This window comes from Watersipora subatra, chromosome 10 (assembly GCF_963576615.1).
Source record: "Watersipora subatra chromosome 10, tzWatSuba1.1, whole genome shotgun sequence".
Taxonomy (NCBI): domain Eukaryota; kingdom Metazoa; phylum Bryozoa; class Gymnolaemata; order Cheilostomatida; family Watersiporidae; genus Watersipora; species Watersipora subatra.
Genome location: NC_088717.1, coordinates 53,215,179 through 53,234,091, shown reverse-complemented (window position 1 = coordinate 53,234,091; position 18,913 = coordinate 53,215,179). Strand labels below are relative to the sequence as shown.

The 18,913-nt window shown below is 34.2% G+C and overlaps 1 protein-coding gene across 4 annotated transcripts in view; it reads right to left on the bottom strand.

Annotated features, from left to right (window-relative positions):
• LOC137405935 (uncharacterized) overlaps positions 1–18,913 on the bottom strand; it is a 488,140-nt gene that overhangs the window by 82,019 nt on the left and 387,208 nt on the right. For all 4 annotated transcript variants that reach the window (XR_010979825.1, XR_010979824.1, XM_068092410.1 and 1 more), the window contains exons 3-9: positions 15,349–15,512; positions 13,001–13,086; positions 9,764–9,880; positions 7,805–7,918; positions 6,561–6,782; positions 2,670–2,764; positions 1,900–1,989 (exon numbers count right to left, since the gene is read on the bottom strand). Coding sequence is in view for 2 of the 4 variants with exons in the window: in XM_068092410.1 (XP_067948511.1) it covers positions 1,900–1,989; positions 2,670–2,764; positions 6,561–6,782; positions 7,805–7,918; positions 9,764–9,880; positions 13,001–13,086; positions 15,349–15,512 (888 nt within the window). In the remaining 2 variants the exon portion in view is untranslated. The remainder of the gene's footprint in view (positions 1–1,899; positions 1,990–2,669; positions 2,765–6,560; positions 6,783–7,804; positions 7,919–9,763; positions 9,881–13,000; positions 13,087–15,348; positions 15,513–18,913) is intronic.

Genomic DNA, 18,913 nt, shown 5'->3' with positions numbered 1-18,913 from the left:
TCTCAAATATATTTATATATACCGTAATGTATAATCACATCACTATGTGTGACACACGCAAACCTCTACATTACATTAAGTTAACTGGCTGCAGGATCTAAGTTTTATATGATGGATTTGTGATGCATTGGATCAAATAACCTTTTAAGGCAAAACTCTAATTTGTTTAATTACTTTATAGCTATTTATTTATAAATAAATTTTTATATGACAGTTAATTACACTTAAATATTACAAAAATTATCCCATGAGTAGATAAATTTATTATCTAATAATCATATGTATAAAATTAGCTTAATATCATAACCAATAAAAAGATGCAATGAACTTTAAGCACGCATAAACATAACTTCATGATACACAAATTTGAAGGCGAATTCGAAATTAAACCGTTTAAACAAATTTAATTTAGCTACTTATTTTATTCTAATTTATTTTTTCTAATTAATTAATTTTTATAATAATACATGTTTTCTTTAGGCTTCACCAGCCTCTTGAATTTCACTTGAAAATTTTCTTCTACGAATGTTTTTAGAGTTTTTGGAATGTACGATAAAACTCTTGCTGGAACAGAATATACTGGAAAGGTAGTATATAAAAGCAAGTTGGATAGAAATTTGTCTGAAAGTTGCAATAACGATTTGTAATTATAAAACAAAATGCGATAATTTATGATTTATAACAACATAATCACTAGGTAATTATATGTAACAATAACAATTCGTAATTACCAGACAAAATGCAATAATTCATGAATGATAACCACATAACCACTAGGTAATTTTATATGTAACAATCGTGAATTACAAATACACCTACAATAAGAATTATGTTACTGAGCCCAAACCTTGCAAGAGACACTACAGTAGTAACCCTTCACACATGCTGGACACTAAAGAAACACTCATAAAGCTGTAAACCTTAGTGTTAAATTGAGGTGATACTAAAAGTGTCAGTGTCTTGGATATCTAGAGTAATCATACACACAAACTAAGAAGATAAATACAGTTCCATGCATTAAATACAACCACTTACCATATATTCCGCATATAAGCCAGTTCTAGAACACAAAAAATTTTACCAAGCTAACACTGATTGGAAGCAAACAAAATGAAATTATGCCAATTTAATTTTTAACGAATTTCAAGGAGTTTGAGACAAGTTTCACCGTTGTTAATAAGAGTAAAACATAACAACAATGGTTACTACTATCATCAACTTTTTTGCTACAAAATAAATTGTTGCTGAAACAATTGATATTCCGTAAAAGCAAACATTTGGCATTGGCGCATACAAGTTCTCATAAAATTTAAATAAATTAATCAGCATACAATTTTACATAAGCTGTAATCCGTCTGAGCGAAGAAATATCTATAAAAATGTGTCTTTGCAAAGTGAAACTAAGATCAGCGTTAGATGCAAACATGTATTCTATTTGCTCAATGCAAACCGATGATTGTTTCTTTTGGGTTAAGCAAAGACACACATAAATACCTCATCAGGTTTTAGGCAAAGAAACAATAGGCTAATTATTACAATTACTCGCCCATCAGAAACGTCTTGTACTGAGCATGCAAAAGCTGATCTACTTCCGCAACCGTTTGCTTTGATAGTTGCGTACGGCATGTTACGATTTATAGGGTCGGCTTACATGAGAATGCTTACAAGTTACATTGAATTCAGGGCTGTCTTTTTTAAGGTCAACTTATATGCGGACAGATACTGTAAAAATGACAATGGGTGCCCTAAACAGCGCATAGTTTTATTACTATCAACAGAGATGATAGATACAGAGGCACCAGACTCTTTCAGCTCATCCTAGAACATTCAGGACAATTTCTTTCAGGCTCTTCCTAGAACATTACAAATGATTAGCTGAGTGACATAGATGTACTATACCTTTACGCTATCTTCCATAGGCTGGTCATCAATATCAATGGTTTCTGGTCTGATGCTGGGCTTCAGCCAATCAGAGGGCACATGATCAAGCTATAAAACACAAACAAACTATTAGAGTAACAAATTGACTGTGGACCAAAAATATGAGTTCACCCAAAAATGTATTCAATCACACAAGTTATAAATATACCTGTAGGCTATGACAGTAAAAATTACAATTGTATGATGGGATTGCATTATGGATGGGACAAATGGCTACTGAAATGAAAATTGTAACTGTAATAACTTTCATTTGAAGGTGACCTATAAAGCTATATACTTTAAATTATAGCGCACCAAAATAAAAAGCTATAAACTATAAAGTTATAAACCATAAAACTATAAACTATAAAACTAAACCTAAGTTGGTGTCAATGGTGTGAAAAGCTCACATGTTTCAACATCAAAAGTGACAAATTGATAACCTGTTTATACTTATTGTACAATGAGGTCTCCAATTATTCATTTAAAAACTACCCAACAACATTGATTAAATAACCAAGTATTGCACTGAAAGAATTTCTCACGGTCTTACACTGCACATTTTTAAGGTAAGGTGCCTGAATATGGAACATTTTACCTTTGTATTGCTCTAGTTGAATAGAGGGTAGTCACAAAACTACAGGATATGATAACTACAGTCTGATAGCTCAAAACATGTACATTTGTGAACATCTAATAAACATACCTATTTAGACTATCATGTAATCTGACCAAGAGACAATACTCACCCTTGGATCGTTAGGCAGGGCATTTCCTGAAGGTGAACTGTAGTTATTCTCTACTTCCGAACTGGAACCATGTACGGCGGGCTCTGTACTAGTCCCTGAATGAAACCAAAAATTTGCTTGTTCAACATACAATTTCCTTCACCAAAAGATGCACAAGAAATAACACATGTATACTAAAATGGCTGCCGACTAAGAAACTTGAGTCACACTACAATTGCATGGCTAAATCTCAACTTCATTCAACTAGGATTCAAAGTGGCTGAAAGTCTGAAAAAAGTCAAAAATGGAAATATTTTCATGTGCCATTCTTGTAATATTTAAAATGGAATATTTAAAGATTTATTTTATATTAAACAACATAAGCTAGTTCGAGATCCGCAAAAGATATTTAAAAAATGTAGATCTGAATTCTCATAAAAGTATTACTTTATATTGTGCTATTTTTACTCCTCAACTATGTTGATTATAGACTATCAATTCTGGAAGATTCACAATAATCCAATTACTAATACTGATTATTGATTACTGATTGTCTGAAACGAGTTGGTCAATTATTGATAACTTGCACAAGATGTTTAGAACACAAAAAATTGCTCGGTTGCATCGGCTGATGCTTAGTAATTCTAGCCTTGAGATGAAGTTTAAATATATCTGAGGATAAATTATCTGCTTTATCAGAGGTGACGTTCAAATAGAGGGTGGCACTTTATTTTTCGCCGAGCTTATCAAACTTTTGGGAATATTAATTTAACCCTTTTACAGGCAAACCGATGCTAATGGCGCTTATATTTTACAAAGCATTACTTTAAGTAAAGAATTACACAGCTACAGGCACTAATTATTTGATGGTTGCTTTCAAAGTCTCAAAGAAAATAACTGTAAAGCTGTGGAGTTGGAAAACGAATTTCGATTCACCATGACAATGGCTGCTATATTACGTCATATGGTGCGTCTGAAGACTACTTTTATCGTTCATCAAAATGCTTCAACTTTTCACATCAGGTGGCAAAACACATTGTGGATAAATCTGAAGACAATGAATCAGGTTTAGACCCTAGTGACTTCCAATCAGAGTGGAGTACTGACGATTGTGACAACCTATCTTCTCCGATACACCATCACTAAAACCATGCCAATGCAACAGCAAAAGAATTGTTATGGATGTAACTGAGTTGTTAATAGTACCATTTTGTGGCCACCTTTCGGCTGATAACTTTCTATTAAGGGTTCGTAAAGATCAAAGAATGTCAATATGGCGGGCAAATAGAGGTGGCATTCAATTGAAGGACTGAGCTGTATTTTTCAACCCTTCTCCAAAAGCGGTGCACTATTAGAGGTAACGTGCTATTAGAGGTAACGTGCCATTAGAGGTGGCATGCTATTAGAGGTGGCGTGCTATTAGAGGTGGCATTCTATTATAGGTGGCGTTCTATTAGAGGTGGCGTTCAAATGGTACGATAGAGGTGGCGTTCGAATGAAGGTTTTACGCTACAAATTTTATTTCCCAAATCATTTTTAGCTCCGTATCTGAAGTTAGTACACAAGCTCCAGCGTGTACTATTATAAAGCTTTGGTGTTTCGCACTAAACGTCCATCTTGTATTCAGACAGTGATTAAACTAACAACTTAACATAAAATACATCTTGTATTCAGACCATGATTAATCTAACAACTAAACTTACATCTTGTATTCGGACCATGATTAAACTAACAACTAAACATACATCTTGTATTCAGACCATGATTAAACTAACAACTAAACATACATCTTGTATTCAGACCATGATTAAACTAACAACTAAACATACATCTTGTATTCAGACCATGATTAAACTAACAACTAAACATACATCTTGTATTCAGACCATGATTAAACTAACAACTAAACATACATCTTGTATTCAGACCAAGATTAAACTAACAACTAAACATACATCTTGTATTTAGACCACGATTAATCTAACAACTAAACATACATCTTGTATTCAGACCGTGATTAAACTAACAACTAAACATACATCTTGTATTCAGATCATGATTAAACTAACAACTAAACATACATCTTGTATTCAGATCATGATTAAACTAAAAACTAAACCTACATCTTGTATTCAGACCATGATTAAACTAACAACTAAACATACATCTTGTATTCAGACCATGATTAAACTAACAACTAAACATACATCTTGTATTCAGACCATGATTAAACTAACAACTAAACCTACATCTTGTATTCAGACCATGATTAAACTAACAACTAAACCTACATCTTGTATTCAGACCATGATTAAACTAACAACTAAACATACATCTAGTATTCAGACCATGATTAAACTAACAACTAAACATACATCTTGTATTCAGATCATGATTAAACTAACAACTAAACATACATATTGTATTCAGACCATGATTAAACTAACAACGAAACATACATCTTGTATTCAGACCGTGATTAAACTAACAACTAAACATACATCTTGTATTCAGACCATGATTAAACTAACAACTAAACATACATCTTGTATTCAGACCATGATTAAACTAACAACTAAACATACATCTTGTATTCAGACCATGATTAAACTAACAACTAAACATACATATTGTATTCAGAACATGATTAAACTAACAACTAAACATACATCTTGTATTCAGACCATGATTAAACTAACAACTAAACCTACATCTTGTATTCAGACCATGATTAAACTAACAACTAAACCTACATCTTGTATTCAGACCATGATTAAACTAACAACTAAACATACATCTTGTATTCAGACCATGATTAAACTAACAACTAAACAAACATCTTGTATTCAGACCATGATTAAACTAACAACTAAACATACATCTTGTATTCAGACCATGATTAAACTAACAACTAAACATACATATTGTATTCAGAACATGATTAAACTAACAACTAAACATACATCTTGTATTCAGACCATGATTAAACTAACAACTAAACCTACATCTTGTATTCAGACCATGATTAAACTAACAACTAAACCTACATCTTGTATTCAGACCATGATTAAACTAACAACTAAACATACATCTTGTATTCAGACCATGATTAAACTAACAACTAAACAAACATCTTGTATTCAGACCATGATTAAACTAACAACTAAACATACATATTGTACTCAGACCGTGATTAAACTAACAGCTAAACTAAATGAAATTAAGACCTGGTCCCTTCTCAGATTTTAGTGTAAATGTGCTTAATACTATTCATCTGAGTGCTTCCGTATTTTTATATTTTGAGGATTTCCTGTTGGGAATTGTGAGAAATAAAGAAGCCCCTTATCTTCAATTTGGTTAAGCCCGCACTAGTTTACATCATTGCATATAAGCATTACCATAAAAAATAAATAGATTCAAACCAGCACCTAGATATACACCACTCCTCCCCTTCAATTCTCTTTCACTGTATTGATCGCGGACGCTTTGCTTCGACTATAAGGTTATGTTGAAGAAATTAAAAAAAGCCTTGATTAATAAGATAATAGTGCATTGCATATAAACCAGTTTTTTTATTGGTTGAGTTGCATTTGCTATTGGCCAGCAGTTTGCTCTTGCACAAGTCTACCAAACTATTTTGAATGATTTCGCAAGTAAGTGATTCATCGACTTGCCGCTATAATGCCAGCTGTAAGGGTTTCCATCTTCACAGAGAAAAAACAATTACAAAAAAACAAACATTTCAATGCAAGACTTGGCAGTAAAAACACGCTAATAGCACCTCAAATTTGACCTTATGTTGTGTATTTGTTCTCATACACCTTATTCGATCTTATATATAGGTCTAATTTGATCTTTTAGGATCTTATGCTAAATGGATAACATAGTGAGCCAATAAAAATACAAACGAACCAATATGACTCTGCTTCCTCCAAAACAGTAATTTAATAGTGTTGGATGTAGCTCCAAGCTCACTTTGGGTCTCAAAGTGTATAGTTTTCTCCAGATCTCCTTCATCCATGGAAATTTTTGGAACCTTTACCTTAATGGTATTGGAGGATTTGTCTTCACTTTGAACTTTAACGTTTTCAAACCAATCGCTATTGGGATCCCTAAAGCACCCATAGATGACACCTAAAATAAGATTACAGGGTTAAAAAATGGACAATAAAACACCCATTTTATGTAACCATACAATGGTTATGCTGGACAATGATGAAAATTGACCAATTTCAAACATAATCTACCTCAACTTTTTCACATTCTGTGACTACCTCGCTGTCCCCGTTAATCAGTCAAAACCAAGGCTTGAGTTTAATCATTCAGGATATTTGGAGAACAAGGCAACCATCTTAAAAGGTTGTTTATTACAACACCATAGCCTAATGAATAGCGGACACATAAAATGGTCGACTGAAGAATAAAAGAGATAGGTGGAGATTCTCTAACTATTCATTTATTACAATTCCGTAACCTGCTAACTTTTAGGTCATTTCAATTTTATTCACTAGTCTACGACATGCTCACACGAAACAAGTCATAAAGCAAGTTGTTCATTGGTCGCTAATCTCTATTGATTGTAGAACCTTCTAGATGTTATTGCGTTTGCTGTTCAAGCATTTATAAAAGCCAGCTTATAAAAACACACTTATACTATTTTGCTTTAGTACAAAGAAAAAGAATATATTGCAGAAAAATAATTAGAAGAATGAGACTCCTTGTACTTTGTTATAAAGAAATGCTGAACATCAAAATTAGCAAATAAGGAAATTGAAGAATATTGTTTTAAACAATGTAGAAAGATCCCAAAGTCAATACTCACTTCTGACAATATTATTCTTTTGCAGTTTATGCTGTTTAAACTAATTGAATGGAAAGTAGAAACAAACAAAAGTAAAGCTGATTTTCGTACTCTTAAATACTGTTTTAGACACACTACTTTTTTATAAAATATTATATCATCTCAATAGGCTAACTTCTCATTCAAATAGAACTTAGACTGAATACTGGAGCACATGCAATTTACAGTAAACAATTATGCCTGCATATAAGTACTGACACATGCACATGTGAGTGCTCAGGACAGGTCCAGACAGGCATACAAAAAAGTCAAAAACAAATTTACGTAGCAACAGGATGTAAAGACAAGGGCATACCTTTCTTAACAGCAGACTTCGTGTTGACAAGGTCCAATATTAACTTCTCTCCTCCGTCAGGATTAAGAAATCCTTCAGGTGAAATCTTTTCTACCTGCCCAAAGCTATAAGTGCCTACAAGAACATGCAAATAGAAAGAATTATAACTAAATCATAATAGTTCGTCCCATCTTATCTAGTACAGTCAACATTAAACAACATTCACATTCATTCTAGTCTATATCTTTGGGACATTTTATTTACATTTACTCAGTACCCATGATAGCAATGAAGGTTCCACATCTAACAACAGGTTCATTATCAAAACCTGCTGATCCGTCATGATCAGCAGGTGAACCACGCTATCAGTAATTCTAGCTGACAGCCAGAACTTCCATTTCTAGCAGGACAGACAGCATTATGAAAAGTATTATTACAATATAGCCAGTAATGCGACGTAATGACAGAAGGCTTGTATCAGGTATACGTCTGCCAAGCGCGGGTACCAGGAGTTGTCCAGGTAGAGGTGGAACGAGACACGAGACGTCTTGAGTATCGACCTGTCTCGTCTCGGTCTCGACTTAACTATTGCCAAACTCGAGACAGGAAATAGAACTAAAGTGCCTGCGCATGGTTGTTAAAACATGGCTTCTTGCGGTAGCAACAAGCCATATATTGTAATGGATTGCAGGCAACTGCCTTTAAAGTTATACCCGGTCCGTTACTACCTGTTTATATTGATTATGTTGGCCACCGAGTCTAATCATGTAGTCCGGACAACGGCCCTGTTAATATAGTGTAGTTCGGTTCTGTGTCCTTAAAACAGATACCGGGTGTATCCAATTACCCTCCGAATAATCCAATGTAATAAATAAGACTATTGGGGGTAAAATGTCTGTATTTTATCGTATCGTGTCTAAACACCAACTGCCCTTCATAAAATTCGGACCTCTTTTATATACTACCAATTGCGGGTAAAACTTGCCCGCACACAGAGAAACGAACGAAAGGCTGTGTCGACCATAGTCCTTGTTCGGTTAATAATGACGTTATTGTTAGTTCAATATAAGAATATACATGTACATGTGTACAGTAATTCATATAATTTCATGAGTACAATTTAAATATAATTCACATACTACAGTTAATACACAAGCAAAACTTAACATTGTTGAAACGATAAGAATGAAAGTGTTATCGTGTGTTCTTTTAGTTGCGGTATTTCTTTGTAGAGCGACGGCTATCGGTTTCATTACACATTACATTAAAAAGTAGGACCTATTCAATAGATGGTAAAAATATGCATGTATAAAGCAGTATGTTTATAATAATTATTATCAATAAAGCTCAAAATTCTTAGAAATATATAACTTCGGTATTTTAGAGCTGCTTGTGTCACTTTTGTTTACAAAAACTACATGCATATCACTATTAAAATGTTGTATTTAAATCGTTTACACCAGGTGAAAATTCAATTTAAAAATAGGTTTATCAATTTTATATATTCTAAGTATGTACGCTAGTACTTGTGTAGTGAAATCATGACCAAATGCTCATTATTTTACTGTCTCGTGTCTCGAATTTTTACAAGACACTGTCTCGAGTCTCGTCTCGAACTTAAAAAACCTGTCTCGTTCCACCTCTATGTCCAGGTAGTGGAAGATATTTACAAGATATAACTAAGCGTATATGTTCAGAGAGCATTTTTATTTCTAGTAGAAATAGCAAATTGTTTTAGAAAACTATGGTGAAGGACCTATTATATAGAAGGCGAATCTACATGTAGATGCGAATAGTTTGAAAAATGCAGAAAACAACCGAAAAAAATATAGACCTGGAAGGAATGCATGAACTATCAACAGTATGACTCTGTATAAGAAAGGCCTGTGGTAATAAACCTAACATGTATGCTCAAGCGCATACAATCTGTTACATATGACATGATGAGACAACTCCACATGCATACTTAGTTCAACTTACCAGGATCAAATATATCGTCTGTGAATAATGGATTGCTGTTTATTAGATTCTCCCCATCGAGAATATCCACTTGAATAGCAAAAATGTGTGGAACTTTTAAAGATTTGTCAACTGTCTCTAAAATATCATAACTGCATGTAGATAGGCAGCGCTGGCACAGACCTGACATGCAAGCAAGGTAAGCTGCAGCACATGAAAAGATGCTTCTGTGTGAATGTTAAAGGTTGACTTGCAACAAAATTCACATTACAGTTATTTGATATCAAAAGATTCACCATGTCTTACTCTGTTGTATTGCAGGTGCAAAATATGTGGGAATGTGATTACAAGCTCTTAAAAGCTATAAAAACGAACAGTTAATCGCAGCCACACGAGACCACCGTAGTTTGGTTTCTTTTTCCAAAATGGCTCAAATGTGACGTAGTTGTGGGAAATGGTTTCTGTTTACACTTTCATGGAACCTTATTCGTCGAAATATTTTCACAAATATACTTCACACATTCAATAAAACCATGTCTATTGTTCTTGCGCATCTATTTTATCATCGTTGTAATGCTGTCACTTTTAGCAGTGACATCTTATTACCGTAAAAATTCATTTAATTTTTAACCTCACCTCGAAGGAGTACATATCATTGTCTGATAACCAAGACGAGCCTGTTGGTCACCTGTGATAATCGAAAAGTGCTGCGAAAATTATTTGCGAAGTATTGGGTCACATGATCAGATTACGACTTGACGATTAGATCAAGCCGAAACAAAACTGTAAAGTAGCGAGCATCTATATTTGATACGGGGTCTTCGGTAAAACCCAAAGTGTTTGTCATAAACTAGTGCTACGATAAGTTTTATATTGAGCATTTAATTGGCCTTTCAATTTACGTGAGAACATCACGTGACAAGACAATAACCAAACTGTAATGACTACGTCAGAGAAATAACAGATTCCAATCTACGGCGGCTTTTCATTTTTGAGCCTTTAAGAACTTGTAATCACAATTCCACATATTTGGCACCTACAACGCAACAGAGTAAGACATGGTGAATCTTTTGATACCAAATAACTGTAATGTGAAATGTGTTGCAAGTCAACCTTTAACATGAAATCAAGATAAAACAGACTTCAACCACCTTGGCTATTAAAAGTTTGTCTAAGTTTTTTTTTGTAAAAGTTATACCACAACTACTTGCAAAAGTATAAAAACATCCAAAATGTATTTTGTAAATATTCATGCAACTTGACAACAATGAGCTTAGCCTTGGTAAGAGTAATCATAACTAGCAAGAAGCAGGACAGCTGCAACTGAATATGAAGAACTAAGGCTATCTTCACTTCTCACTGTTTAAATCCTCTTATGTGTATCAGATAATTGTTAAAAAGTAATAAACTTAGATGTTGTTCAGGTGTTCCTGTTAATTAACCATCATGGACACATAGCAGTGGCTCAGAAAGGCAGGCACCCTTATATAAACTAACACTACATTTCAAGACTTACCCAGTAATTAAACTGTACTGCGCTGTACAATCATATTAACTGAATGCCGGCATTGCCTAGCTAACAAAAAAGTCTTTGAACAGAAAATCGATTTTTATTTAACATATACAACATTTACCAATCTAACTTTTAAACTTCATATCATGAGAAAAGTGTTTTGTGTCGTTTAAATAAATTGGAAAAAATGAAACAAGTGGAAAGATGTTTAAATGTGAAACAAATAATTAGCAAATAATGGCTAAATAAAGTCTGTTTTGCTATAATGACTACAATGAAAGATGATTTGACACTGATACAACTAGCATGAAGTGGAAAAACAAAATAAAAATCATGAATACGTTGAATTATTAATAACAATGATTACATAGGTGTATAAAAAGGTAACTGTTGCAACTGAAGCCATTCATCCAACATTTGACTATGACAACACTGCTACCTCTGAATACTGGTACCAGCCTAAAAGTAAGATATCAGACTGTTTTTGTCGTATGCTTTGTCTGACTGAATGGAGGGAGAACGTAGATGCAATGCCTACTCGAGATAATACAACGGTACAAGTGTAAAAACTTTTAATTTGATAGTTCTTAGCGATTGCCACAAGAAAGAGCCAAAAGTCGGAGCTGGTAATAAGACATTTGAAATTGAAACATCCCATTTGAAAATACAAAATTCAAATAAGTAATGAATTTTGAAAATGCTTTTAAAATCTTTTAAAAAGCAAAACAAATGCAAAAATTAATATCAATTAATAATAAAAAGTGCATCACTAATTTACCGACAAAAATAAAATAGTTAAGAATGATAGGAATTGCTTAGCCTTGTGGTTAGGTTCGCGAGTTTGCAAACTTGCGGTTGCCATCTGCGTCAGTACAAATCCAGTACAAAGCGCATTTTTCGTACCTATAACTTTATCGCTATAACTGGACAGACGATAAACATTGAGATTTATTTAAATGTACTGAAATTTACTTAAAAATACTTAAATGTACTGATTGAAAAAGATATTCATGATATTGAAAAAATATCGAGCGAAAGCATTTACGAAGCTACATAATTAAAATTGCGCTTTTTTAAACTGAATTAGCTTAGAATTGACTATTCAAAATCCTTATTTAAAACATTATATTATAACAGATGACGCCCAAGAAAACTTTTAAATTTCCATTTGTACGAAGAAAGGATCTCTTGCTAGCACACTCCATAAGATGTACACAAAGGCCAACTGATGTAATTCTTTAACCACAGAAAATTAATATAAAAACACTGTGCATACTTTTTGGTGCTTGAGGAATCCACTTTGACCTTGCATTATAATTATCTGACAAGTTGGGTAACCATAATGACGCAGCATGGTGATTAAATGGAGAAAAATGAACAAAAATTGGGGCCAACAAAAATGCTTTTGTCTCGCGTTCATGCATTGCTGAAATGTCAGCGTTGACATAGTTACCATGGCAATCAGGAGATTTATCCTGTACATAGACTCTCATTTTCATGTATATGCTTATATTGCCACCTATAAAACTGTAAAAATTCTCGTTTTCGTATAGATCTTAAATCACCACCTGAGGTGTGAAAACTCACTGAAAAAGCTGACACTCGGCAGCTTTCAAAGGCAGCATCTGATGTAAGACTAGACAGAAGTATTTAATGCCTAGCTACTAATAAACATCCTACTACAAACACAAAACAGCAAACTAAATTCTAAACCACTTGCATGAGATGACAAAATGATTACTTACTGCCCAAAAGATCACATCTTGAGTTCAGTTCGGACTTGCAGTTGTTTGAATTTTTGCACACAATTTTTAGGTTGCTGAACTCTATTCTGTAACAATGAATAAGAATTAGAGACAGATGTAATCTAAATTAGAGTAAATTGGCCTACAAGCATTTACCCAAACTAGCCAGCCAACAATATTTTGGTATATACCCTACAGGATGAATTTATTCGCGGAGTTAAATTTCGCGAAAATTGCCATTTCATGCATATTCGTGGATTAATTTATTCGCGGCTGAAAACTGTCACTCTCTATGAAGAGTTAACTCTATTTCGTCTAGCAATAGAGTTAACCCTACGCATGCGTGCATTGCGTGTTTCGTCTTCTATTTAGCTTACAACTACGGGTTGATTGTGCTAAGCTATAAATTTTTTGCTGCATTCTGAGGTTTTCACGAATATTCATAGATTTGGAGGCCTTTGATGAACCAACAATTTGTGGTAAGTAATGAGTTTTTTTTCAAAACCATTTACTAAATTAGTTGAATTTTACTTTGGTTCTTCGGTAAAACGCAATATTTAGTTTTTCCATCCCTACCGCTTCATGATTTGTTTTAGTGTGAGAGAGATTTTTCATCATACACGCAAGCACAATGACTGCAAGGGTGGTATATGTCATTCTTAGAAGATCACCAATCATTCAGGGAGGTCTGGAAATTGAGGTAGAAGTGACTGCAGCTACCTAAGAGGAGAATATATCTATATCGTTAAAAAAAGGAACAAAAATGCCTTTACGAGCACAAATCTTTGGCCAACCGGCAGAACTTTGCAATAGTAAGCCACGAGGAGAGTTCTGATGATAACTTCCTTACCAGCCATGTAGTAGCGAGAGAATCGCCTTTAACATCTACCCAAGACAGTGACAGCGATATAGAGCTGCTATTACCAAAATAACTAGTCAGAGAGCTGCACCATTACACGCTAGTATTCACTTATCAAGAGTATCAGTTTAATTTTATTGCTCTAGACAACCGCCATATAGACTAAACTGTTTATTTACCCCATTCATCGTTTGTAAAATTTTATTTGTATTTGAAATATTTTATTTGTACACTCAAGTTTGTAATAAATTATAATATATCTATACATGAAATAAAATATATAATTTAATCATGTTTGCTGCAGCGATATCAAGGAGTTGTTGTCGATGAAGGGGTCTAGGTTGACTGGTTGCTTCTCTGCCAATATTCCTGCCTTGATGAATATTACTACTTGTCTCTAGTTTTCGTAATCGGAGCAGGTTGTTTCATTCTCAATCTGCAGTAAATAAAAAAAGAAAAAATATTAATAAGTGTTAAGGAAGTACAGAGACAATAGCTGAAGTATTTAATGAAAGCGATCAGTTTTTAAACAAAAGAATTAACTAATGCAGTTAATTATTGAAAAACGTATCTGCACTGCAAATCAAATACATACCATAATCCCTAGATCAGAATCATGATCGTCCTCAACTTCGGTATTAGAGATTGATGGAGTTGATTTCCATGTAAAAAGACTAGGAGAAATTTTTTGCGATGACGAAGCCATGCTGAATGACTTGTGAAAACCTTGAATAATTTTGTTAAGTTTGATGCAATGGCAATACAACCCGAAGCCTGGCGATGATTTTAAAGAAGTTTTGGAACTCGGCTACGTTTAGTACTTCTGCCTAGAGGCTATTTTTGCGATGACGCCATTCTGCATATCTTGTGACAACCTTGAATAATTTTGTAAAGAAATGTGATGCATTGGCAATGGTGTTAGCTCAAAGCCCAGGCAATGATTTTAAAAATGTTTTGGAACTCAACTATGTTTAGTATTTATATTATTATATTATTTTAAAAACCCGCCTAGCGGCTAGTTTTTAATTTGATGCAGTAGTTATTCTCCCTTGTGATTAAAAATAGAACTAATTATTCACGGAATTTAATAATTCGCGGAATTGACTGTTCGCGAAATTGCAAATTTTTATAACCAACGAATATTTTCATCTTGTAGAGTAATTGTTTAATAACGAGGCAGTAACAATGTGGCCTTAGTATCCTTAAACAGTGTGCAAGTGAGGCAAGCAAATACAACAACACTCATCACACAAAATTGGATGTGCAATATGAAGTACCAAATATTCAAACATAACAGAAAACAGATTCTCTAGCAATTACGACGAGTATAACGCTGATCAAAGAATTACTATGTACATTCAATTGCATGGACCAATATTGAGGCTAGTCCAACTTCATAATTCACCTCCCAGACATTTTATAACTTAAATTCAAGTGTGACCTTGAGAAAACAACTACGACTGTATCAGCTAGTTAGAATAATACTTACATCCTATCTTTCTTGAGGTCTTGATACAATATGCCACAGTCCTCCTTAAAAGAGTTAGATCCAGACAACCCATAGGGACAAACAAACAGATCACCACCTGCCGTCTTGCGACACATGAGGGTAAGCCGAACTCTCAAGCTTGAGCGCCATGGAAGATTCTCCACCTACAACATATACATATACTAACCAAATGCCTGGCATTGCACGAGTATCAAAACAGCTAATAAACAGTGGCAGAGAATGTGGTTGCCAAAGGTTAAACTGAGTACACTAAAATACACTAGAATACGTATTGCTAAAATTACTAATAAGAACCGTGAGATCAAGCTCTAGTGGCGTTGCGCATAACACAGTGTCGCTATGCATATTTTAACCCAGATAATGACTATTTGCATAATGTTATCATTGCATCCCGTGTAGCTTAATTGGCTAGCTGGCCGCCTTGTGAGCGGGAGGTTCCAAGATCAAATCCTAAGCATTACAGATTTTTCTATGCTAGACTTTAATCGCTATAACTGGACATATGATGCACAAAAAGACAAAATTGCAAGCACTCAGATTTATGTATGTAAACTACAAATGGATAAATGCATATTCACCAGCTAGCTTAATACTGGATGAATATGCCATTTTTAAGATTTATGTAACTTGTCACAACACTTGGAAATAGATCATGATGCGTGTACAAATATTTTGTGTTGCTAACCAACCATTCGTGGGAATCAGGGAATATCCCTAAAAAGTACCAAGATTATTTGTTTTTTGGAAGTAGAATATTACAAGAGTGCAGAGCGTAATTCTATGAAAAAGTTGTCTTGGGTCATTATTACTTAGATGAAAACATACGATACTTTCTCTTGGTCTTGGTTCTTGTTATACATGTAGATAGAGTAGGTACAAAACTTGAAATGCTCTTCTAATGCAAAGTAATCTGAACAGAATGCAAACACACTCTAGACTGTTATGGCTATACTAGGACACAATTTGTTGGTCTAGTCACCGATACTGATGACTATCATTGGTGTCATTCTATAAAACAGTCCGTGGGGGGTAGTACTAATGTGCCATGAATTTAGGCAGAGACAGACAACATCGTAGATGTTGACAGTTTTGATGTTGTAATGGCGCTCCTCGTGTGGCACTAACAGAATCCCAGAGCAGATGTCGTTTGGCGTGGATCTGACTATGTTTTTTATAAATTAACTTCATGTAAAAATTTTACATAGCTGTTGTTTGGGGTGTATAAAAATATATAGTGATTAGTTATCATGACGCTATCCCACTGTTTGTTTAGTCCCAAATTACATCAACCTCTGTCCCAATATGCTCCACCGTTGGGGCATATTGGGAGAAGTCACTCATTTTTTTAAACGCTTCTTGCACATTCTGTTACACAATGTTTTTAATTGCATGCAAGACTGAATAAATGCCCAGCGTTGCAAAGTTAATAAAAAAGTTTTTGCACAGAAAACTTATTTTTAGTCGGCATAACTATACACTAGAAATTCCACTATCATACAGCCCACGACCAAAGAGATATTGGAAAAAAAGAAAGGGTACTGATGGTTGAGAAATGCAATATTAGCAGTCAAATGGCACTGCAGTGCAATAGGATAACTGCAATGGTAACTGTAATGTACTGGGTGTGGGTGCTATTATATACAAGAAATAGCAATAATGAAAGGAAAAGATTATATGTTTATATCTCTCCCCCTGCAATAGGAAAAATGCAATATTGGCCAATATTAGAAGTAAAATGCACTGATATTATTAGAATAACCAATATTATTAATATAGTAATAATATAAAACCAATGCACAATTTTGTTTACATTTTAAAACGTCATAGCTAACAATATCAAGAAGTTGTGATATTTATATAGATTTTTAGAAAACCTGTACTACGAAGTCATTGTTCTGTAACCATTCAAACTTATAATTAATTATTGTAATAACCTCATAAAAATCGCTAGAAAAAAATATCATCGCCATTTCCTTTACTTACACTGCGTTGGACATCAGTTAGATACCAAAGTACTCAAGTGTCTAAAATGTCAGTTACTCTGAAATCGACAAAAATGAAACGATTTCATTACTCCTACGTTAATTAAGAAACCTTCGACAATGCTATAGACTGGTGAAATGTGCACATTATTTTTTCGCGAAATGCGCACGACTTAATCGGTCTATACTCTGTCGCTCGGAGTTTCAATTTCCGGTCTTAACTTTTATTAAACCAAGCTTTTCAAGCGTTTTGTGACGATTTTCGGCCAAATTAATCTGTCTATTTGTGTATAATCCGATCAGCTGGGTAATAAGATTTAAGATAATAACGACGATTTACAAAGACTTGGTAACATATTTAAATAGGCTTATATGTGTTTTGTATCGTTATTATACTTCAACGACTACAAAACGATAGTTAAATTTGTTGATGAAATTTCAAGAAGAGGGTTCGTCTCATTATTGATGAATAATTTTCGTAAGTTGTGTGCACATGCATTTATCATAAAAACTCTTAAACTTCGCTTCCGCTCGTTTGTTCGTGGGAAAATTTGCCATTCTAACATTTAGATGAGGGGTTTTTGTTCATTTCTGTGTAATTCAAACTGCAGCAGTTGCAGTGCCTACTTCAGATCTATACTGATTGCAACAGTCTTGTTGGCCTTGTGAGTTTAAGCATTTTTCTTCACATATGGGAACACATTTTTATTCTGATACGGCTTCAAGCATAACACTAGCTGCAAAGTTGACCGTGAAGCCATTAAAGATTGGCATGTGTAATAAGTATGTACTCACTTTATTCCATAACACAGCTAGCTGAGCACGTAGTGTATTGGTTAAATGCATAGATATATATACCTAGATTGGCCAATAATAGCTATTCCCATCGGTTGCCTTGTCAGACATAAATAGCACAACGTAACGTCACTGTATTGTACCTCACGCCTGACTGCACTGTTGTTTACAATGAATCTAATGGGAAGAAGGTAACAAAATTACATTTATTTTCACATAAAAACCTTCTTGGATACATAATCCAGTAAACTAAAACAATTCTGTGATAATATCTGATAACCACCATAGATTAAAACTATAAAAGCTATGAATTGTTGCACACAAATCATGAGCCATCAGGGCTTTATTTGCAACCCTCTCCTATCCCCATTCTCTCTTTTCCCCTTCTCCAAAGAAGAAGTGAGAAAGGAAAAAGAGAGAAGGGGGAAAGGTGAGGGGGGGCAAATAGCCAACCCACCCAAAGAGCCAGACCCTGGCTAGGTAAAAGACTAATATCATGTTGAACTAAACATTACTAAGTAAAATAAGACTTCAACTTACGAGTGCCCTAACGTACGAGAGACTTGAGATACGAGCCAGCTTTTAAACAAGTTTTAGCACTAACATACGAGCCATGTTTGAGAAACGAGCACGTGAGTCAGTTGCCAAGTATGCCGAAGGTGTTTTATGAGAACAGCATCACTCTGTATTTTTCAACTACTCAGATTTATACTTTGGTACTGCGTTTTTGCGCGCGATTTTCAGTGCAGAATTACACTGTATGTGAA